This window comes from Garra rufa, chromosome 17, assembly GCF_049309525.1.
Source record: "Garra rufa chromosome 17, GarRuf1.0, whole genome shotgun sequence".
In the NCBI taxonomy this organism is placed as follows: Eukaryota; Metazoa; Chordata; class Actinopteri; order Cypriniformes; family Cyprinidae; genus Garra; species Garra rufa.
This window is the reverse complement of record NC_133377.1, coordinates 5,267,148-5,290,953: the sequence shown is the minus strand read 5'-3', so window position 1 is coordinate 5,290,953 and position 23,806 is coordinate 5,267,148. Positions and strand designations below refer to the sequence as shown.

Here is a 23,806-nt window from a genome sequence, read left to right as displayed (position 1 = left end):
AGATGGGCTTAGATTTGGAAATACATTACATCTACATTTCAGTGGTAACCGATAAGGTGATGATGATCATCATCTTTCTTTATTATGGTTAGCACTACCTCAACTAAAGCGGCGTCTCTTCGGAGCTGTCATTTTCTTAAATGAGCCGTGGCAATGTTTCAAATGAGCTTCTAACCTAGACAAACGCCTTTATTTTCAAAGCGATCACCTTGTACCCAAACCATTTGAAACTAAGGAGCCATTTGTCCTACGATTACATACAACAAGCTCTTCGGCGCCGCGTTTGCGGGACTCATTGAAATGTTTCGCGCTGTAGGGGATTTTAAAAAAGTGACGTGAGTGGCAGTGTGTGTGTGTGTGTGTGTGTGCGGGAGGCAGAGCGGCAGAGAGAGGCCGCGATCACACCGAACGCGTTTTTGCAGTTGGAGGCGCCTCTTTTGAATGGTTTTCTGTTGGCAGTGAGCGTTCTACACGCTGCTTATGCGCCCCAGGCGCCCCGCGTTTTTGCAGGAGCGCTCTGAGCGCGTGAAGTTGAAAAAAAAAATCAACTCTGAGCGGAAAAACGCCCAACGTCATTCGCGTTCTTTTCCATTGTCCAATCGAATGAATGGAGACGAGGCGGGCCTTCTGTTGTGGTGACGGAATTTTACGGTTGCTTAAAAAGTCCGGAGACTGCAAGAAATAGAGGAGAAACCTTTTGTGTCTATCGTGGGTAACCCGGAGCTGTATTATTTAGGGTTTCTGCTAATATGACAGTTTACTTAACAGCATAAAACTAAGATTTTAGAGTGCTCGCGCTATAATCCTTTGATTTGACTGACAGGACAGCTGTTTTGGTCGTTGCTTAGCAACATAAAAAAAACGCAGCACACTGCTCTTTTATATTCTGTTATTATTAAAAGTCACCAAAAAAAAGGCAGTGCTGTGCGCCTCGCGTTTTTAGAACTAAAAGACGCGTTCGGTGTGATCGCGGCCAGATGCGACAGAGTTGCGAAATTGCAGGCGCGGCTCGAAATGGCTGTTATTTCAAATAGCGTACCATATTTTAAACTAATCGGTTAACCGGTTTCAACCGGCTAATGAGGCTCGGTGGTCGGTCAAGAAATTTTTTAGTTTTCGCCATCCCTAGCCGATATTTAGCATTTTTATGGTTATCGGTATCGGCCTTTTTTTAAATCAATTTGCCGCTAAAATAATTTTAAAGCATTTAAAAAAAAAGTTTTTTTGTCAGAGCCCTTGCTATTTTTAATTTTGACATTAATTTTCATTTTTACACCAGACATATATATCGGTTCAAAATATCAGTTATCAGTCTACTTGATCTGTAATAATCTGTATCAAACCCTACTACACAATATACAGAAATTATACGAAATTTTTTCTCCAATGTTCTATGGTGTCTGTGAGTTTGAACTTCCAAAATGCGGTTTAATTGCAGCTTCAATGAGCTCTATCCAATCCTAGCCAAGCAAGAAGTGTCTTATCTAGCGAAACGATCGGTTATTTTCGGTTATATAATTTTTAACCTTAAATGCTCTTCTTGTCTAGCTCTGCGTGAACTCTGTGTATTCCTGTTCAAGACAGTTAGGGTATGTCGAAAAACTCCTCCAACTTCAAAATCATCCTACATCGCTGCAGAAGTACCGACCTGATGTTTACAAAGCGAACACACAAGGAGGGTCAAACACCCATGCAAAATAGGTAAAACGGATGATTTTGAAGTTGGAGGAGATAATGAGATGGGAGTTTTCAACAAACCCTAACTTTCATGAACCAGAAAACAAAATACACACAGAGCGTTTGAGTTTAAAAAGTAAATAAATTGTACATTTTTTCAGAAATTAACTGATCGTTTCTCTAGATAAGACCCTTCTTTCTTGGTTTAGAGCCCTTTGAAGCGGCATTTAGACTGCACTTTAGAAGTTTAAACTCGAGGGCACCATAGAACTCCACTATGTGGAGAACATTCCTGAAATTTTTTACTCAAAAAACATAATTTCTTTATGACTGAAGAAAGAAAGACATGAACATCTTGAATGGCAAGGGGGTGAGTAAATTATCTGTACATTTTTGTTCTGGAAGTAAACTTCTCCTTTAACATTAAAGAAGCATTCAATCGTAATATATTCATTCAGAGTGCTGTTTGATTCTTACTGGATGAGTGTCATCTGACAACAAAGAGCGTATGTCAGTGGAGACTGAATCTATAGTAACACTGACGCTTTGCCGGCCTCATGCTGACCGTGCTGATTTGATTCAGCTCCCTTTACGGCCGTGACGCGAGCCGAAACCTCTCACTGCCCCCTGTCATAAACACAAAGTGACAGTGGATAAAACCCAGACCTCTTCCATCCTGCTTTCTCCACGTACTAAAAAGATTCTAAGATCTCTTTCATCAACAGCTTCTTTTCTACCTCCTCTTTTTCTTAAAATACCCCTCCACAGGCCCTAGGGGTCAGACTGTGTGACTGGGATTTGTCTGTACAAGATCACCGGAGAAAGAGCCTTTGAAACACACATGAAGCTCATTAGCTCGATTGTATCTCTGTCAGAGATACCTCAATGAATTGCAGCTCAATACAAATCAAGACACATTTCCATGAAGACAAAAATGACTAAATCAAGCCAAGAGCAATCCAACTCAACAGCCAAGTGGCTTAGCAATGGCTGAAGGCCTGAGTAGGATTGTACACGGATGACCACCAAGAGAAGAAACTTCAATGATTATCAGCTGTGAAAATGTAAGCCACTAAAGCCTAAAGCAAAACACTACTAAACATTATCCTAAACAGCTTAACATCAACTTACAAAGCTGACGTGTTCATAGCCATTCCAAAGAACTATGATTGGATGTTTTTGAAGAGCCTGCAGTAAAGCGGCCTCATCTTACTGAATTCCTGCCAAGTTTCACTGAGCTTTTCCTTATCCAGCGAAATTCACGAATGAGAAATAACATGCACTGCTGAAGACACAAACTTAACCCTCAAGTACATTTGAAATCCAAACATCCCATTTTTAAGACAGAGAATAAATAAATGCATGTAAGAACATCCAAAATGATTATTCTCACTGTGATAGGAATCAAGGACTGTCTAGACTGCCATAATGGCCCATTGTATAAAATAATAAGCCATAAATGTACTGTATTCATATACTGAAATTATTGCAACCCACCGGCTCAGCAGACTTGAGATAAAACTGATAAAACACTGAATCTTTGCTTAGAAATGTCCAACAGAGAACAGTTAGTGATGTGATCTAATATACACTTCATGACAATTCTGAAAGGCTGAGATTTGAAGAGATACTGTACAAGTGAGTGAAAAGAGCTGGGTGTTGGGAGAGAAAGGCAAGGAAAGGTGGGTTTATTCAGTGAAAAAAAAAAATTAATTCTAAGAAATGCTCATTTGTCACTGCTTTGGCAGCTCTAGGCTCTAACAACCCCCTTCCAATAGATCATAATCGTGGCCACCCACTTTTACAGTGGTCTTGGTTGCGGAAGCATTTTTCTCATTTATTTTCTCTGGAGCAATTTCAATAGTTCAAGTCTTCATTAAAGAGTTTTAAGTTTTAAACCAGCACAACCAGCTCTGAGATAAACCACAACCATACACACTTCACTCCAAAGCAAAATATATAACAAATGGAAGCATGATTGAAAGCATTGCAAAATATAGCAGGCTAATAAATATTTTATGTTTATTGCACCATATTCAGAAAAACCTCAAACTGTCATGTTAGCTTCCAATAAAGAAAGTAACGTCAAAAAGCAGCATTTCACCTTCTGGAAGTGAGCATATGGTACTGTGTCATCCATACGAGCTCATGAAATATTGACCTGACAGCTGCCAAATTATACCACAGCAGGTTCAAACAGACATCAGTCTGGTTTTCTGATGGTAGTTTGTCTTATTTCATGACACAATCTGTTCTAATCACACCCGCACAAGCCAACAAAGTGCAGCATTGAGTAGTGACAAGTAAGATTCATTTCTGTGAATCAGTTCGTTCAAATGAGTTGGTTTCAAAGAACCGGTTATAAAAGAACTAACCCTACAATGTTCAAATAAAGCTATAGAGTTTTTTCACAATGCGTCATTAATTGGCCATATTGGCAGCACTGAACATAAAAAAACGCCACTGAACCGAACGAAACTTGCATATTTTACTGATTATTGCTGCTAAAAATGGTCAATTATTGTCAGGTTTGGGGCTGTACTAATCGGACAAACCGGGAAAAACATTTGGAGTACTATTAGACTGCCAAAAGTTATAACAAATTAAGGAGAGGAGTGCATAAAACTGTCTGAGAAACTAAACGTGTTTGTGGTTGGCCAAACTGAATCTGGATATCCAGGGCAAGAATCTTGACAACATTCATGTTTGTTCTTATCATTTCCGGTCAGATAGGAGAAATATTAGACTAATATCTTAATTAATACTGCTCGTACATATCTTTACCACCTATTAAGTTTAGTTTTTCAAAATATTGCGCCATTTCCTGCTTACTAAGTCCTTCTCTATATGATTTAGCAGCTTCCACACGTTTTTTCCATGGCTTAAACAGCATAAATTATCAGAACAACATATTCAATAGTACATTAACTGAAAAAACAATGCTGTTGTTTACATCCGGGTCACTGACCAAACGTGATGTAAATGCAAACCTCTATGAATGCATACATAGTGCTGTCAAATTGTTTTAACTACACTTTATTAATATTAATCATGTTTGTTATGATTTTACGTGTAGTTCAGTTTAATTCAGCAATGATTAGGCTCATAATAAGAACTAGAACCTATCATTTGAATTTACATTAAACAATACAACAATTCATCTACATCTACCGACATATAGGCTAAAAATGTAGCTCTACATACACAAACAATTCAAATTCATACACAGCTTAAATCGCACTGACAGATTACTGTGAAGCTCGAATCGTACAGAAATATTTTTGAACTGGTTCACCCGATTCATTAAAAAGATTCGACTCAAAAGAACGATTCGTTGGAGAAGCGAACGAAGTCCGATTCAGTTCAGTGCAGGAAATATTACATGGAGTTTATGATATGATAATGCTTTGAGACAAAAATAAATAAATAAATAAATAAATAAATGAAACACTGGCCAGCTTCTGCAACATCAGATACGTGATTCTCGCACGGTGCCTTACAAATAGACAATCATATGTCATATATTTATCAAAACTAAATCTCAAATGAGCAAATACATCTTGGACTCGGACGCGTAGTTAAAAACGACAGTTATTAATCAGTTCATCACATGCAAAACGCATCCAAAACAACGACAATTGGTGGTCAATCACAACTATGCCTGAAAACTGTCATTTGTTAAACCCACATGACAAAACAGCACGTCGCCACAGTGAACTGTAATACCCGCACGTAAAAACGTTGTAGTGTCAAATATACAGACTGTACTCACCGCTCGACAGAAAACTTATTCCCAGTGAATGTTATTTACTCGAGTTGGGCACTTCCATCCATGCGAACGAAATATCACTTCTCCTTTCTGCGGCTCGAGTGCTGAAGTGTGCTAAATGAAACTATCACAACGAAACGTGATGAATGACAGCGCAACAGACTTTGCCGAGTGAAACCGTCCAGCACGACAGCAGCGGATCAAAAATCATATGTAGTACACTCGTAGAGATTTGTAGCGCTCCCTCACAGCCGCCACGGACCAATCAGCGAGCAGCGCTGTGGAAGTGGGCGGGGCCTGCCTGTTTTGTCACTGACATATTCACTCTTGACTGATTTGAGGCTTGTCTAAAAACACATTGTAGTGCGCCACATCAGGGGCTGGCATTAATGGGGTATGTGCTCAGCTGTCAGAGTGAATCTTAAGCTGCTTAAACTATGTGTCTGTAGGACTTTTGCATATTTAAAATAGCTCAGTGCGCCTGTAGGCTACATGAAACCTGCACACTATAGAAAATAGTACAGGATGCCTGACCACTGACTAGTGTAAATGCTGAAATACTGTCAGTGTTAAGCTGAGCTTTAAAGTATTTGACATTGGGTTCATTAAATGGACTGTGATGAATGATTATGCCTGTAATGAAGTCTTTTATTGTATAACTTTTTACTGTTATAACTGTTATAGGCATAGGTGCACAACTAATATTTTTTAAATAATAAACAACATATTTTACAACAAACAGTTAAAGGAAAATACCAATAAATAAATAAGATAATAAAAATAAAGTCACATAAGGATAGCACCTAATTACTGGGGTTTTAAGTATTTCTTCATAATGTACACTACCAATCAAAAGTTTGTAAACAGTAAGATTTTTAATGTTTTTTCATCTTCTACTCAAGCCTGCTTTTATTTGATCCAAAGTACAGCAAAACAGTACACTTTTGAAATATATTTACTGTTTAAAATAACTGTTTTCTGTTTGAAAATATTCTAAAATGTAATTTATTCCTGCAATTTTTAAAGATGAATTTGTATCACCATTACTCCAGTCGCATGACCCTTCAGAAATCATTCTAATATTCTGATTTGCTGCTCAAAAACATATTATTATTATTATTATTATTATGTTGAAAACAGCTGATTAACAGCTGAGTTTTTCAGGTTTCTGTTGATAAATAGAAAGTTCAGAAGAGCAGCATTTATCTGAAATAGAAATCTTTGTAACATTATAAATGTCTTTATCATCACTTTTGATCAATTTAATGCATCCTTGCTATTAATTTATAATTTCTGAAAAGTTAGCTTTGATCACAGTTATGAATCACATTTTTAAATATATTCAAACAGAAAGCAGTTATTATAAATAGTAAAAATATTTCAAAATTTTACTGTTTTTGCTGTGTTTTGGATCAAATAAATGCAGCCTTTGTGAGCAGATAAGAATTCTTTAATTCTTTAATGCTTTCATTATTGACTGGTATAAGACACAGTATAAGAAAGTAATTTTGTTGCTGCTCTTTATAAAGCAAAGGGATTTTAGAAGTGAGTCCAATTAAATTTTAAAAAAGGGAAAGCATGGAATACAATTTGATAACTTGAAAAATGGTTAAATAAAATTATGAAAGCGCATGGAGTAAAAAGAAAGACACTATACTCCAGGTGTGGTGCATAACAAAGAAATTATCTGTAACAGCATTTTGGGCTTTTAAAATTCAGCGCCGCGGTCCCAGAAATAAATTACATTTTAAAATATACTCAAATGAAAACCAGCTTTTTAAAATTGTAATAATATTCCACAATATTATAAATTCTGCTGGATTTTTAATTAAATAAATGCAGCCTTGGTGAGCATTTTAACATTAAATCTTAATTATTTCCATCTTTTATATCTTACAAATGGAGTTCAACCAGAAATTTAGGTAGTCACTGCCAGTCTTACGTAATACCCTCATGCATCATTTACAAATCTTAACATTCATGTCACAATCAGTAAATTAAATTTCAATGATTGACTTTCTGTACACAGACAAGCAAGTTCTATTTAAATTGGAACGGACTACTGTGTGTCAGTGTATTAGTATATTATTTTTAAGACAATGTGGGCAGATAAGAGATCAATTAGACAGATTAATTATGCATGAAACATCTCTCTCTTTTATCTTTGTATCCTCAAAACACAAGCTCCAAGCTGAAGTCTTTGCTGTAGGTGGAAGAAATGTGCCTTGCAGGCATTGCACTTTACAGCAGAATCAGCATGACCACATTAAAGTTTGAGCACCTGATTTAGGTACTGTTACTGTGAAAGCCACTTTACATCATGTCTCCTTCTTTAAGTCCCAATCTTCCCACTGAGCTCATTGTGGTTAAACCTGACCTTGGTGGTGCATTGCTCTCACTTGGTGGGGTGGTGGGGTGTGGTGCGAAGTGTTATATAATAGTCGGAGAGGCTGAGTGCATCCAGACAGGCTTGGACAGTGTAGCACAGACACCTCCACATGCATCCTCTCTCTCAGCTGCTGCTCGCCTCATCCTGTAATTATGGCTGTCATCAGCAGCCCCCGACAAGAAGCTATATTTACTGGAGCCCTGTACAAACAGTTCTCAGGCTTAGAGGAGCCTGGTACAAAAGGAAAAGCTCTCTCCATTCACTTGCAACTGATCTTAAACAGGTTAAATATGAATGAAAACAGAAGGTTAATGAGCTGAATTAATTTGCACTACACTCAAATAAAAATAACATTTTTACTTGTGTTTATAGAGGCTGGACATGCACTTATTCTGTCTTGGTATTTAATGCTGTCATGCTCCGCATTGTAAATACAGACTGACCAGGAATCACACAAGTTTGTACAGCTCTGTTCAGCAAATATGTCTCTCAGGTATTTGCGATCACTTCCATTGAGAAGGACAAACAGAAATAGGCTACAACATGCCAATGGGGTCAAGAGGTTACGAAAAGCAGCCCAACAATCGCAGCTTAGGATCAGTATGTGTGAAGCTGTTGATAGAATGATCACTTTAACAAAACGGAAATATTCTATTACTAGCTTTATAAATGTAAATGGAAACCTCTTAGATCTCACTTGCAACCACATAATGTTAGGCCGTTGTGGCCTAATGGTTAGAAAGTCGAACTTATAACCCAAAGGTCACAGGTTTGAGTCTTGGTACTGGCAGGAAATGTACAGTAGCCTACTCTTTTTTTTACCCTCATTACGATTAATGAGGTGAAACCCTTGAGGCACTGACCTTCAACTGCTTCCTGGGTGCTACAGCAAAAATGACTGCCCACTGCAGCCATGAACCAGGTGTGTGTGTGTGTGTGTGTGTGTGTACCTGGTATTCATCACGTTGTGGGGACCAAATGTCCCCACAAGGATAGGAATACCAGTAGATTTTGACCTTGTGGGGACATTTCTCAGGTCCCCATGAGGAAACAGGCTTATAAATCATGCACAATGAGTTTTTTTGAGGAAGTAAAAGTGTGCACAATCTCCTGTGAGGGCTAGGTTTAGGTGTAGGGTAGGTGTAGGGTGATAGAAAGTACGGTTTGTACAGTATAAAAACCATTACGCCTATGGAATATCCCCATAAAACATGTAAACCCAACATGTGTGTGTGTGTGTGTGTGTGTGTGTGTGTGTGTGTGTGTGTGTGTGTGTGTGTGTGTGTGTGTGTTTGTTCACTCACTGCTCTGTGTGTGTGTGTGTGTGTGTGTGTGTGTGTGTGTGTGTGTGTGTGTGTGTTTGTTCACTCACTGCTCTGTGTGTGTGTGTGTGTGTGTGTGTGTGTGTGTGTGTGTGTGTGTGTGTGTGTGTGTTTGTTCACTCACTGCTCTGTGTGTGTGTGTGTGTGTGTGTGTGTGTGTGTGTGTGTGTGTGTGTGTGTGTGTGTGTGTGTGTGTGTGTGTGTGGTTAAATGCAGTGCACAACTTTCAAGTATGGGGAACCATGCTTGGCCACATGTCCTTTCCTCTCCTGTCCTTTCCTTAGTGCACTAATTTTTTGCATGTTTTTCCATGTTACACTACGTGACTTGATTTGGTAATTTTTTACAATATTAATTGTAATAATATTTTAAAGAAGTCATCGGATGCCCATTTTCCACAAGTTGATATGATTCTTTAGGGTCTTAATGAGAAGTCTATAACATACTTTGGTTAAAATTTCTCAATGGTAGTGTAAAAACACTCTTTTTACAGCCCTTTTTAGAGCCAGCTATTCTGTTGCATGTTCCTTTAAATGCTAATGAGCTCTGCTTGCCCCGCCCCTATCTGCTAACTTGCTAACTAGCACATTTTTAAGAAAGGCCATTTGCAAAGATGCAAAAAAAACCTAATACTCACTTCTGCTGTGGGTGAAGCTGCATCACAAATGATTTGCACGAACATAACGCATATAGTTCGGGATCGGCGCTTTCCTTTCAAAAATGAAAGTAACGTTAATCCTCTGCGTCTTCAGCAGCTCAGATGTCAGGAGTAAATGACGACTGCTATGTTCATTATTACATCTAACAACAGAACACCTCAATCGCTCAATCTGAGACATTCTTGTCTTCCCCTGCACCTGAGTCGACACAACGGCGATCAGAGTCGGACTGTTTCAGCTCGGTGAGGGCGGGTCTAAGGTAAGGCGCCCATGTCACTCAAATATCGTGGGAGCGGCCTCTGTCTGCTTGTTGTCACACCGACAAGAAGCTGAGAATGATTTAAAAAAAGGGATATTACTATTAAAGATCAAAAGTCCACTGGGTGGATTTTTATCATTGTAGGGTGGTTGAGTACACAAACTGCCAACACACATTAATGTTCAAACAACATGTAAAAGTGAGTTTTGCATCCAATGACCCCTTTAACAAAACTGGTTCACTGTTTTTTCCTCTAAAATATAGAAATAAAATATTATGTCAACCTAACAAATAAGGTCTTGAGGAATGTAATTATTTTAATAAGGTTTTTTTTTGTAACACACACTGTTTTACTTTTATGTTTTACTTTATGGCCCCTCAAAAAAACCAAAATGAATTTAATTAATTCAAAAACATCATAAAAGAGGTGTATTTAATCATTGTATGCATGAATTACATTTGAATTACAAATGTATGTATATGCATTTGAATATATTAATTTACACAATGACTCTCAACAAGGATGCCTCATGTCCAGTGTGGCCTCAGTATGACTTAAAATGACAAAATAAAACAGAAAAATATATTTGTAAATAGTTTTTTTTATATATTTTAAATATTAAAAAAAGCTAAAATTATTAACAATCAAGAGATTTCTTGTTTGAAATCTCCCCCAGAACATTTTTTTGAAGAGCCAGTCTTGGGAAAAAAATCACAATTTTAGGTAGCCTGATTTTAAAAAGTGATTTCCAGACATAGAAAAGTCATGTAAATGAAAAAAACAAAACAAAACACTATTTGTATAATGAATATACATTTTGAAATTGTAAGGTTTAAAAATATCTATATTTTTAAAAATTTTGTCAAAATAAAATCATTCATTAAAGGATAAGTTCACTCCAGAATTAAAATTTCCCGATAATTTGCTCACACTTATGCCATCCAAGATGTTCAAGTCTTTTTTCTTCAGCTAAAAAGAAATTTTAAAAGAGATTTTTCTCCACATAGTGGACTTCAATATAGGAGCCAATGGGTTAAAGGTTCAAATTGCAGTTTCATTGCAGCTTCAAAGGGTTTTAAATGTTTCTAGCCGAGGAATAAGGGTCTTTTTTTTTATTAACATTTAGAAACTTTTCAATCACAAATGCTCATCTTGTACTAGCTCTTGATCCACAACTTAAAATGTAGTCATGTTGGAAAATCACGCGTGACATAGGCAGAAGCACCCAGTGTTTACAAAGTGAACATGCAAAGAAAGTCAAACACTCTTTACAAAAAAGTTACAGTAAAACAACGATGTCAGGCGATTTCGAAGTTGGAGGAGAAAATGTGATTTTTGTGAGTTTTTTGTTACCTTTTTAAACCGAAGTATACAGACAAAGAACTAACTTTCTAACTTTGAATTCATGGATGCACATCGCAGAGCTAGTGAAAGATGAGCATCTGTGGTGAAAAGTATATACAGTGCCTTGCAAAAGTATTCATACCCCTTCATTTTTTTCACATTTTGTTTTGTTGCAGCATTATGTTAAACTGCTTTAAATTAGTTTTTCCTCACATCAATTTACACACCATACACCATAATAATGACAAAGCAAAAAACAGATTTGCAAATTTTACAAATTTATTAAAAATAAAACACTGAAATAAGTACATTGCATAAGTATTCATACCCTTAACTCAGTCTTTTTGGGTATGATGTGACAAGCTTTGCACATCTGCATTTGGCAATTATCTGTCATTCTTTGCCTCACCTTTTCACCTCTCAAGCTCTGTCAGCTTGGATGGGGGCTGGCAGACATTTTCTAGAGTCCTAGTTGTTCCAATTGTCTTCCATTATGGATAATGCTTCTGTGAACCTTCAATGCAGCAGATTTTTTTCTGAACTCTTCCCTAGATCATTGCCTTAACGCAAGTCTGTCACTGAGCTCTACAGGCAGTTATCTTGACCTCAGGACTTGGTTTTTGCTCTGATATGCATTTTCAGCTGTTAGACCTTTTCTGAGAGGTGTGTGACTTTCTAAATCATACTCATTCAGTGTCCCAAAAAAGGGTATGAATACTTATGCAACGGGATCTTTTCAGTTTTTTATTTTTAATAAATTTGCACAAATGTTAAAAACCTATTTTTTGCTTTGCCATTATGGAGTAGGGAGTGTAGATTAATGTGGGAAAAAAGTAATTTAAAGTAGTTTAACATAAGGCAGCAACATAACAAAATGGGGAAAAAAATGAAGGGGTATGAATAATTTTGCAAGGCACTGTACATTTTAATGTAATTTTTTTTCAGAAAATGACCAATCGTGTCGCTAGATAAGACCCTTATTCCTTGGCTGGAACAATGTAGAGCCCTTTGAAGGTGCATTGAAACTGCAATTTGGACCTTCGACCCATTTATCTCCATTGTAGTCCACTATATGGAGAAAACCTGGAATGTTTTCATCAAAAACCTTAATTTCTTGTCGACTAAAGAAAAAAAAAAGACATCATGGATTACACTGGGTAAGTAAATTAACAGAAAACTTTCATTCAGCAGTGAACTAATCCTTTAAACCACAAACAACTTTAAAAAAAATAAATTTATTGTTTTAAAGAATGGAAACCTCTCATGAAATCCTGATATTTAATATATAGAAACTAGGTGTGTCAGGCCTTCAAATATCGATGGGGTCAAAAACGTAGTAGAAAGCACCCTAGTGTAAGTTATGCATAGGTAGCAACCACTCACATATTCTTGTAAGACGCATAAATCTACTTCTAAGTAAATTGCCAGGCCGTAAATTTCCCTTTAAACCCTTTGAAACTGCAGCACCATAAAACTGTGTATATTTCATGATGTTTGAAGGCCTTCAGTAAACCTGAGTTTTCAGATTATAGGCTGCCGTGCCCTGTGGCTAATCTCCTGCCTTTGGTCCTAATGACAGGCTGTAATGCAGGTAGCAGCCCACAGTGCCAAACCCACACAGCTGTCTGTGGACAGCAGGCCCCCAGGTGTTCAGTAAGCTGCTATCTGCATAACAGGTTCACAGTAAGATTGAGATCAGTTCTGATGTGGTAAATGACATACAGATAAAAAAAAATCAGCTGAGGAAAGGTTTTTCTACTGAATGGAGGTTAAGCACAAATCAGGATGTGTTTGCGCTCATCTGTCAACCTCTCCACATTGTGTGCTTTCACCCACCATGCAGCACAAGAATACTGTCGTACAATCATATTTGTGAAAAGCTTTGCTTGTTTGGTCTAAAGTAGGTCAATAGAGGCCTCCGTCATGTGGTGGTGAGGAAAAAACACACCGTAAAAAACACACGCTACATGATGCATGAATCTCTCATTGAGCTGTCTTTAAAAACCCTACCATGGTTGCTCAAAGAAAAAGAACAGCAATCTGCAATTTCATGTTCTTTGCTTTCACCCTGAGGCTGCACGGTTTGTTCTTCGCTCGAGGGCATGTGTCCTGAGTCGCTATGACCAGGTCATGGCTGCTTCCTTCTGACACACTTTGCCTGAGCAACACACGCTACATGGATGGATAAACCTTATGCAAAAGGGTGTATTTTTACACTGCTATTGAGATATTTTAACCAAAGTGTATTATAGACTTTTCATTAAGACCCTTTCAATATTCAATTATATGAACTTGTGGAAAATGGGCATCTGATGAGTTCCCCTTTAAACAAACTTTTAACCATTAAAACCATTAAAAATTACCAGTAGTGATCAACAGGCACCATTACAGTTACCATTAAAACCAATACAATATTCATTATAACCAGTAAAATCATAAAAAAAAATCTGTGATGGTTTTTATTTATTTATTTATTTTTTTCACATTCTGCCTCGGAATGTAAACATTTTAGAAACCTGCTGCATTTATTTTGCATCTTTTTTGGTTTTGGATGTTATCCCAAATCTATATTTTCCTTTGATTATATTTTTGTTTTTATTAACATGTTGGGAAAAAATTTACAGTTGTTTCTTGCTTCCAGTTTGGTTTTCTTTTAAGTTTGCATGTATTATGATTATTGTGCTTTGTTAATTAAAAGGCTGTTTATATGCATATTTCCTTATTGTTTATGACAAGCACATATGTAAGAAGCTGACTATTAGCTGAACATATACTTGTTTATTTAGTGACACTTAGCATGCATTTTAAAATCTTTCTTTGAATGTGGTAACATTTTTATTTTTAAACCTTTATTTGAATATAACAATATTGTGCTCTACAATATTTCTATGAATAAATCTCTGAAAGAAACCCCTCCCTTATCAGCCAATCACAGTGTGCATAGTTAGTAAGCATGCTGCATTTCAGGATTTCTCTCCATATAATGGACTTCTATGGTGCCCCCAAGTTTGAACTTCCAAAATGTAGCTTCAAATGGCTCTAAACGATCACAGCCGAGGAAAGAAGGGTCTTATCTAGCAAAACGATGTTATTTTATAAAAAATATTACAATTTATATACTTTGTAACCTCAAATGCTCGTCTTGCCTAGTTTGGCAAAATGAGAGTTTGAGATTCAAAATATAAGTTGTAAATATTTTAGGAAATTAACCGATCGTTTCGCTGGATAAGACCCTTCTTCCTCGGCTGAGATAATTTATAGCCATTTGAAGTTGCATTTGAACTGCATTTTGGAAGTTCAAACTCGGGGGCACCATAGAAGTCCACTATATGGAGAGAAATCCTGCAATGTTTTAATCCAAAAACACCATTTCTTTACAACTGAAGAAAGAAAGACATGAACATCTTGGATGACAAGGAGATGAGTACATTATCTGTAAATTTTTGTTCTGAAAGTAAACTACTTCTTTAAGATAAAATGTTTTGTAAATATGGCCTTAGATGTCATATCAAAATTCATGCAACTTTTACATCACTCTAGATCAACATTCGTCACAATTCTATGCTCATGGGAGTCACTTCAAAGATTTTACACACCTAAAGATTTCAAGACAGTTGCGAAAGGTAGTCAGTACAGTAATGTTTCAGAACTTATATGTTTTACAGTGACAACTCTATATACAAGCGAAATGAAAGTTTCAAAATTCTTCAGTCACATGCACCCTTGTCTTAATTTTTCATATTGCCTGCACACAATTTAGCTAGCTTCTGCAGCAGATCACACTATAAATAAACACATAATCACTTACTTTATGTCCTCTGTGTTTACTTCCCTTTGCAAGTGTTGCCAAGTCAACAATTTTCTCGCAGAATCAGGCTACTTTTTTACTCTTAACAGTGGGTGGTTTTTAACTCTGTGGGCTGAAGTGACCCCACTAACACGATATTTACCCTCTGGAATGCAATTACGCTAGTTTTGGGCTAGTTTTAAGAAACGAATGGGCAGATTTAAAAATCTGGCAACCCTGCTTGTATATATATATATATATATATATATATATATATATATATATATATATATATATTGTGTATGCAGGTCAGCTTAGAACCATTATATGTTTCCACTGGAAATCTGATATTGGCCACATTTAAAACAACAACGTGAACAGCTATACAAAAACTCGGATCTGAGCAAAAAAATCGCTTGCCATATGTAGCCTAAATGTCATCTTGCATTTACTCATCTCACTTGCCCAAAAACAGATTCAGTATTCATCAAGATGAAGAAAAAAAACAAAAAAAAAAAAAACAGCAAACTCAGAATATGATGCATACCTGCAAAAATTAAATATGCTTACACAAAAATCCTTTATGTATTTAATTCCATTTTATTTACCTGTGTCTTTGCTGCTGACATTCAATGATCCAATTCAAGCACACCACTAAGCAAAGACTTTAGATAAATGTATTTATTTATTTCTTTTGTGATTGAGCTTTTTGAGTTTACATTTTCTTCAGCCTGAGATTTACTCATTTCACTTTTGGTGTGAAAGGGCTTTTACATCTGCCAAAAATATAACTTTTAAGCAATTCGTTTTTTTTTAGGAAGTAATCCATTACTGTTAAAAGTAACTTTCCCCAACACTGCATTTCACTTTTTTCACTTTCCAATAATTTCCTGTTACTTATTTTCTATTCTGTCAATAATTCTATCAGTAACCCCAAAATTAAATTAAAAAGAACACTGTAAAAAATATTTTTCTTAACCATTATTTTTGTCTTGCAGTCAAATACATTCTTGATGTTGACTTGAAACAGAAGTTGTGACTGTCTTTTCTTCCCTGTTGTGACGTATAACTGAGTGAAACAGCTTCTTGAACATCAGAGAAGAGAAGAAATGTTGGAGGAACATTTTAATTAAAGATTACAAAGGCATTGGGAATTTAAAAAATGAATGATGTGCATGGATAAATCATTTATAATAAACAGCGCAATATTTCATCCAAAAAACAAAACAAAACAACAACTCAGTTTTGATTTCATAGTGAACTTTAAAAACATACACTTACTTGAAAAGTAAAAGTACATAAGATATTAATCAGCTTTGTTATCTTAAGCAGCTTTGTAACTGTATAAACAACATGGTACTTTTTCTTACTATATTTTCTTTTAAGCACAATCTAACAAAAGCGGTGATGCTTTTGCTTAAATATTTAGTATTCTATTAAAATAGTTAAATATTTATCTACGTGATTAAAATTAATTTTATTTGTATGTTTTGTATATTTCAAGATATTTTTTACTGGGGATAAAAGATAAAAATACTAATTAAGAAAAAGAATAAATTATTATAACACTTTACAATAAGTTAAAAAATGACCGTGAATTTAACAGTAAAAAGCTGTAAAAATGCTACGGTAAAAACCTGTGAAATGGTTAACGGTAAGTTCCCCTTCTATATACAGTGAAAAACTGTGTGGGAAATTGCATGTAATTTTACAATAGTATACCATTTTTGGAAGTGAAAAAGAGCGTAAAATTTACAGTGAATAACCGTAAATTGACATTCCCAGAATTCTCTGTTTCATTTTTTTATTTGATGTTTTTTTGTTGAAATAACTTTTTCTTCTTAGTTTTTCTTGGCAGTTTTGTACATTAGGGTTGTATGTTACATCTAATATTGTTAAATTAATGTTTTTTTGCATTATTTCAGTTTTATGTATGTTACCATGAAGGTGTTTAGTGTTTGTGTGAATGACACTGTGCACCTATATATGTTATTGTTTAAAATTTGGTTCATCATGTGATGTTGTCATCACCACCTGCTTTTGGTGGTTATCAGTGTATTACAAAGGTACAAAACAGATTTCAGTACTTCAAAAGGTTGGTACATTACCATTATATCAGTTAATGAAATTACGGTATTTACCTGTAAAATTAAGTCTCCGTTTTCGAGGGTCGAAAACACTGGAGTAGTGTAAACGACAGGCGTAACTGTAGCAAAAGTTATGCATTTTAAAACGAAAACCCACTAGTGTAAACACAGCCTTACTGTAAATCTTCCGAAAATGGTATACTACCGTAAAATTACATGCAATGTCCAATACAGTTTTCACCGTATATAGTACCGTTATAATATAATATAATACCGTTAACCATTTAACAGGTTTTTACTGTAGAATTTTTACAGTTTTTTACCGTTAAATTCACTGTCATTTTTTACAGTGGTCAGTTAGTCTAACTGTAGGTGATTTATAAATAATATAGAACCCAATACAACTTTAAACAAGACTCATCCAGTTGGATTTCAGACAGAGCAGTCTTATAATATTATATGCAGTCATATTATCAGTTTTTTATACTACAGGGCCATTGAATGCTTGAATCTGATTGGCTGACGAACGTTCTAATGGTGTTCATTATTTTCAGGGAAACGCACAGCGAATGTAGCTCCAGTCAGCACTTAGGATGTCTATATCACTTCACCACACAATTTCCGTTATTTCAAAGGTCTTTACAGCCCAAAACAGCAAAATAACCAAAACCCGCAAGGACACTGGCCAAATAAATAAATACAGTAAACAACAGGATACAAACAACAGATTATTTCCATGTTTTTGCCACAATATTACGTTTTATTACGTCTTACAGACGCACACACATACAGTTTGCACAAAAGTTAGCATACGTGCTAATGTTGTTAGCGCTGTTCTGACGATTAACAACTTAAAAACTAAATGACATTTCTCACAAGTGAGGTAACAACAGCGTGGTCTTGAAGAAAATGAACTTAAAGTTTCAATATTAGTAGAGACACTGCTGTCGATCACTTTTGAGAGACACACAGACTTAAGAGAGGTAATTTACGAGCTTAATCTCTCTCTCCCTCTCTCTTTCTGTCTGTCTGCCTGTCTGTCGGTCTGTCTAAACTTCATTATTAACTGTATTCGTTTGCTATCAATGGCTCAAATGTCGTTAATAGGTCTAAAATGACGTTTTGGAATTAGCAACAAAAGCATTGGAGCTGCGTGAGAAATCAATCCTACTCACAATAGCGGTTTAAGGACAAAAAACGGGCAAATGTCTCGAAATATATCAACTGATCGATGTCTTGAGGTGTGGTAACCGTAGTATAAGCGGAATAATTGACTTCGGTCTGTTGAATTCTTCGAAAATAATGCTCGGTGTCCTTACATAATTTGTGGTCACTACTTTCATCTTGTTACAGTTAAAAGTGTCTTATGTGGTGAATCAAAAAGCTGTGTGAAATGATCTGTGCTACATCACTCACTCATCCACTAAATCAGCCTCTGATAACGATAAGCCATCAGTTGATGCTTGTCATACTGCTGTTTAGAGCTACAATTGCTCCTACAAATCCTGCTTTGCTGACATAGACACTGACATCATAGTTATTCATTGGCAGCCTTGGACATGTAGTGCAGAGTGATGATGACTGAGCACATTGTATAGAGATCGCAGCACCAGTTCCGCAGATAACATCTCAACCGACGGCTCAGTTAAAGCCAGACTACACCCGTAAATCTCTCCTAGAGGCACCACTGTCCTTCATGAATCAATACATGGAGCAGCTCAGGGCTGAAATCAAATGCCACCACAGCAAGCTTTGCCGAAGCCCCTGAGGGGATACGGTTTCCATAGAGTGCCATAGATCAGGAGGTGTACAAATTACTTGAAATCTGACACTGATTTTTGTATGGACTTGATTTGATTGACAGAAAACATGATTAAGTCTAGCTTAAATGCTGTTCTTACATATACATCTCATAAAGTTGGCGAAGACCTTTAAATGAAAGTACATAAACATTCCCAAAGTCTCAACTAATTTCTTTTATGCGTTGGAAACAATTAAACTAAATTAGAACATTAAACGTAATACTCCAAAATCAATATAGTCATAATACCAACTGTAATTGCATATTGATGGAAAAAGGAGAGAAGGAACAATCTAAAAAGTGTGGGTGACACATTATATTAATTAGGTGGTATAATATTAATTATGTGCCCAGTAGTTGTAATTGCTCTTGGTGGCATGCACTCATTTTGATTAGTCATTAGGTTAGGCTGACATGTTTTATATTAGGGACTATTGTAAGCGAATGTGATTTACCAAGAGTGCAGTAGTCACCGTGACCCAGGTATTCTGAGGTTATTCTCAGCAGTGCTCATGCTTTATTGCTTCAGGACCAGAGAACAGACTTCACTCTCTACTTAAGGAGCTGCAGGCGGCCACATGAAAACCCTCTTTGAATAACTCATGAAGCACATGCAAAAGAACACAAGTGTGTATTTGGCTTCCATAAAGTTGCCCTTACTCAAACACTTTTTGACCGAATTAGGTTATAGAAGAAAGAAAAATTAATAGCTGAACTGTAAAAGTTTTTGGTGAAAGTTTAAGCTAGGTTGCATGCAAGACCGATGGCCTTAGTGTAGTGAACTGGAACTGATACGAGAGACTCTCGTGAGCTGGTTTTATTTGACTGAGGTTAAATATTGGAAGATTTTTGAGCCTTGGATTTTGAATAATAGTATAATAATAGAAGTTATATAAGTTGCATGATTATTGCAACTTGTGGCAAAAATATTCACATCTAAATTTTGTCACATGATCCACAGATAATTTGCCATCACCTAAGGCCACCCAAGATGTATATAAGTTTGTTTATTCATTAGAACAGATTTTGGAGAAATTCAGCATTACATAACTTGCTTGCCAATAGATCATCTGTAGTGAATGGGTGCCGTCAGAATGAGAGTCCAAACAACTCATAAAAACATCACAATAATCCACAAGTAATCCACACAACTCTAGTCCATAAATGAATGTCTTGTAAAGTTAAAAGCTGCATGTGAAAGGCACCTAAAATATGAGCCTTCTATCCATAATAGTGCTTTCTCCAGTGAAAAAGTTGTTTTGTTTGAATCAGGAGTAAAATATGTACAGATCAAACACAGTTTACAAGTGAAAACAGTCCAGACAGTTCTAAGCAAATAAGTTGCTTGATTTTGTCGTGAGAAGACAAAATGGGATGAAATTTTCCAACCTGATCTTATGACAAAAATGTACCTGTGGCAACTTTTTCGCAAGATGTGAAATACGTAGCGCCATGTACGTTTCATGGCATATTCAATGTAAAATGTCAACTGAGTGTCAATTCTGTGCCGGCTGAGCTACCGAGCAAGCTTGCTACGTCTGAAAAGTGAAACATATGAAGCTGTAATTGTAACTGCGTACGAAAACGATTATAAGTGCTCGCTGTTTTACCACCTCTAGTGTCTGTTGGAAACTGCAGTGATACGTACATATTGGTACGTATTTTGCATCTTGCGAAAAATAACTGCGGGAAACGTTATTATGGATTATGGAGTAGTATTATGGCCAATAATGATGATGGTTACAATGAGGAAACAAACTGCACATCTTGGATGCCCTGAGAATACATTTTAAGCAAATTTTCATTTTTAGGTTAACTATTTCTTTAATGTCGACATTATCATAGAGCTTGAGATATTATCAAAATATCAAAGGCACATCTGGCTTTTTAAGACAATCAAAAAAGAGATAAGTTGCTGTTAAAATCAGTTCAATTGTCATTTTTTGACAAGATTTATTTTATTTTAGTCAGGAACGTGGGAGAGAGCGAGGGGAAAGGTTTCAGGAAAGATCCGTGAGCCGGGACTCAAACTTGGGATGCCCAAAGCGCAATGACGCTGTATGTCGGTGCACGCTCCACTAGGCTATCAGCACCAATAGTTCAATTGTTGTCAGTAATAATTTAATATTATGTCAGTTTAGCTGGTTTATTAAAAATATTTTAGGTTAGATTTTAACCTAGTTCCCTTGCAACAGTAGCTATAGCACTAGACTAAAAAAATCTTACAATTATCTGAAAAAAAAGCAAGATCATTTCCATAATGACTAGCACAATCTACCAAGAGCAGCGCAAATTACCACCTACTTTAAGACATGTTTTTTTGGGGGCGTTAAATAATGCCGCAAATGTCAGTAAATCACTTTGCGTAATTCACTTTAATAATCTCCTCCGATAAAGTTTCCATTTTGACCTCCCACAAATGCATATTTAATATAGTCAGGCGCAAAAATAACAGTGTACACACCTTTTTAACAGCAAAAGACAGTTTGCGCTGGCGCAAGCTATTAGTAAATCTGGCCATAAGTCAGCAAGGTCCCCTTAAACGTGGGTGGATAACACCCATGTGAAGGTCATCTTTTTTTCTACATCTCAAATATCAAAAATGTACTTCAGCTGAAAACTACTTCTTGCAATGCAATAATGCACCATAATGATGCCATAGTAACATAAATCTATGTATAAATATCTATATGCAGTATATCTAACTATTCCATTTTTCTGTTTTTAGCCCATGCTTCTGCATTTGATAAACACTGATCTCTAAAAGCTTGTGAAAGTGATGGGTAATGTCCAACACATTCACACAATCACAGTCTATAAATAGATACATAGCAACACATTTCCACCCAATCCAAATTCAGTCATGCTGTTTCTACAGTTTAAACCCTTCAGGGAAAAGATCTCAGTCATAAATTACAGTAAGGGACTGAGTGAAATAAACCTCTTCATACTATTCTTTCTCTCTCTATATTGTCATACTCAGACACGCGTTCATTGTTGTAGAGACAGCAGGTAACAGGGCTTCTGCAGAAACAGCAGTTAAATCTCAACATTCAGTTCTTCAGTAGATAGAGATGACAACATGTCTAAGAGAACATATCGCTGGACATCTGGCAGAATAGGAACAGGCTTTAAAAGAACAACTTTACCAAAGAAGTGATGTTTATATGGGATGTTCAATGAGCTAACAACCCTTCGATGCCAATCTAAACCCTTCAAACAGCGAATAAGCAACAAAATGGGAATGATATTGGAAATGTAGTTTGCCCATACTCACTACATTTCAAAAGTTTTAAAGAAATCAATACTATTATTAAGCAAGGATGCATTCAATTGATCAAAAGTGACAGAAAAGACATTTACATTGTTACAAAAGATTTCTATTTCAATTAAACACTGTTGTTTTGAACTTCAATTTTGATTTCCACAGAAATATCAAACGGCACAAATGTTTTCAACATTAGGATAAGTAAGTAATGTTTCTTAAAAGCCAAACCAGTATATTAGAATGATTTCTAAAAGTTCATCAGGATTAAAAATCAGCTTTTACATCAAAACAGTTATTTCAAATTGTAATAATATTTCACAGTATTACATTTTTCTCCTTACATAAGCACAAATCATAGCAGTTGTGCTCTTTCCTGGCAACGTTTCTAATGCTCATGCACTAGGAAAGATATTCACATTACATTCATCTGCTTGAAACTCCATTTACAAAAGAAGAAGTCATTATATCTTGTTACATTCTGTTTGTGCCGCTCCAAAGATTCACTTAGAAATAACCATACAGTAAATGCTCTTCAGAATGCTTTCAATATCCACAAAATGCTCACAGTATGTTAATGTATGCAAATTTCATAAAACAGGGGAATTTCTGCCCTCCAGAACATCAACAAGCATCCTGTTTCTCCACTTAGGCATATCAAACAGCAGATATCACTGACAGAAACATGTCTGATCATGCACTACCTGCTAAAATGCCAAACAGCTCCGATGTTTCAGCTCTACAGCTACATGCTCATCCGAGTTATCAAACAGATCTCCTGTTGTACTTCAACACAGCCAGGAGTTATACAAGAACGCCCACTCAACATCGGAGCTGTTATGTTAAAATATGACTCCCATCTCCACCGGATTCGCTCTCAACCACGGCCTAAACTTCCCACCCCGTCCCAGTGTGACCCTACCGTCATCAGCAAAGACGTCTTCTGCCTCCTCACGCATCAATTCATTTAGGTCATCCTCCGTGATGTCAGGAAAGGCCATTCCGTCTTATCCTCTCTTTCGTTTAAGCGCCTGAGCGGTAACTATACTGTAAAATTAAATCAACGCTCGGACCGTCTCCCCCCCAGGCGAACGTGAAGCCCTCTGTCAGCTTGAGCCTGAGCAGAGAGGCGAGAGGCACTGGACCGCTCTGAGCTTCTACTCACTGCAACAAGGCGAGTGTGAGTGTGTGTGGGAGCCCACACCATCCAGGCCAAGTTTCATCAACAGGATGATTTCATAATCTCCTGAGTGAGTGTCAGAATGAAGGAGATAGTGTGCGTGTGGTAAATATGCCAAATGTGTTGAGTGGAGGTCAGGCCTGAAGCATCTTGAGAGCCAAATGTGTGGTATTCATCTTGAAATATTACTATGTTATTCTTACGTTTACTTTTTTATAGATTTCAGCAAGACAACCTGAAGGTGGACATTTTATAACTCTACTAAA

The 23,806-nt window shown here is 36.4% G+C and overlaps 1 protein-coding gene across 1 annotated transcript in view; it reads right to left on the bottom strand.

Moving 5' to 3' along the window:
• The window catches only part of ripor2 (RHO family interacting cell polarization regulator 2), a 74,518-nt gene extending 51,157 nt beyond the window's left edge, over positions 1-23,361 (bottom strand). The window contains exon 1 of the mRNA XM_073822414.1: positions 23,283-23,361. Within this exon, the coding sequence (XP_073678515.1) occupies positions 23,283-23,361 (79 nt within the window). The remainder of the gene's footprint in view (positions 1-23,282) is intronic.
• Between the last annotated feature and the right edge of the window lie 445 nt (positions 23,362-23,806).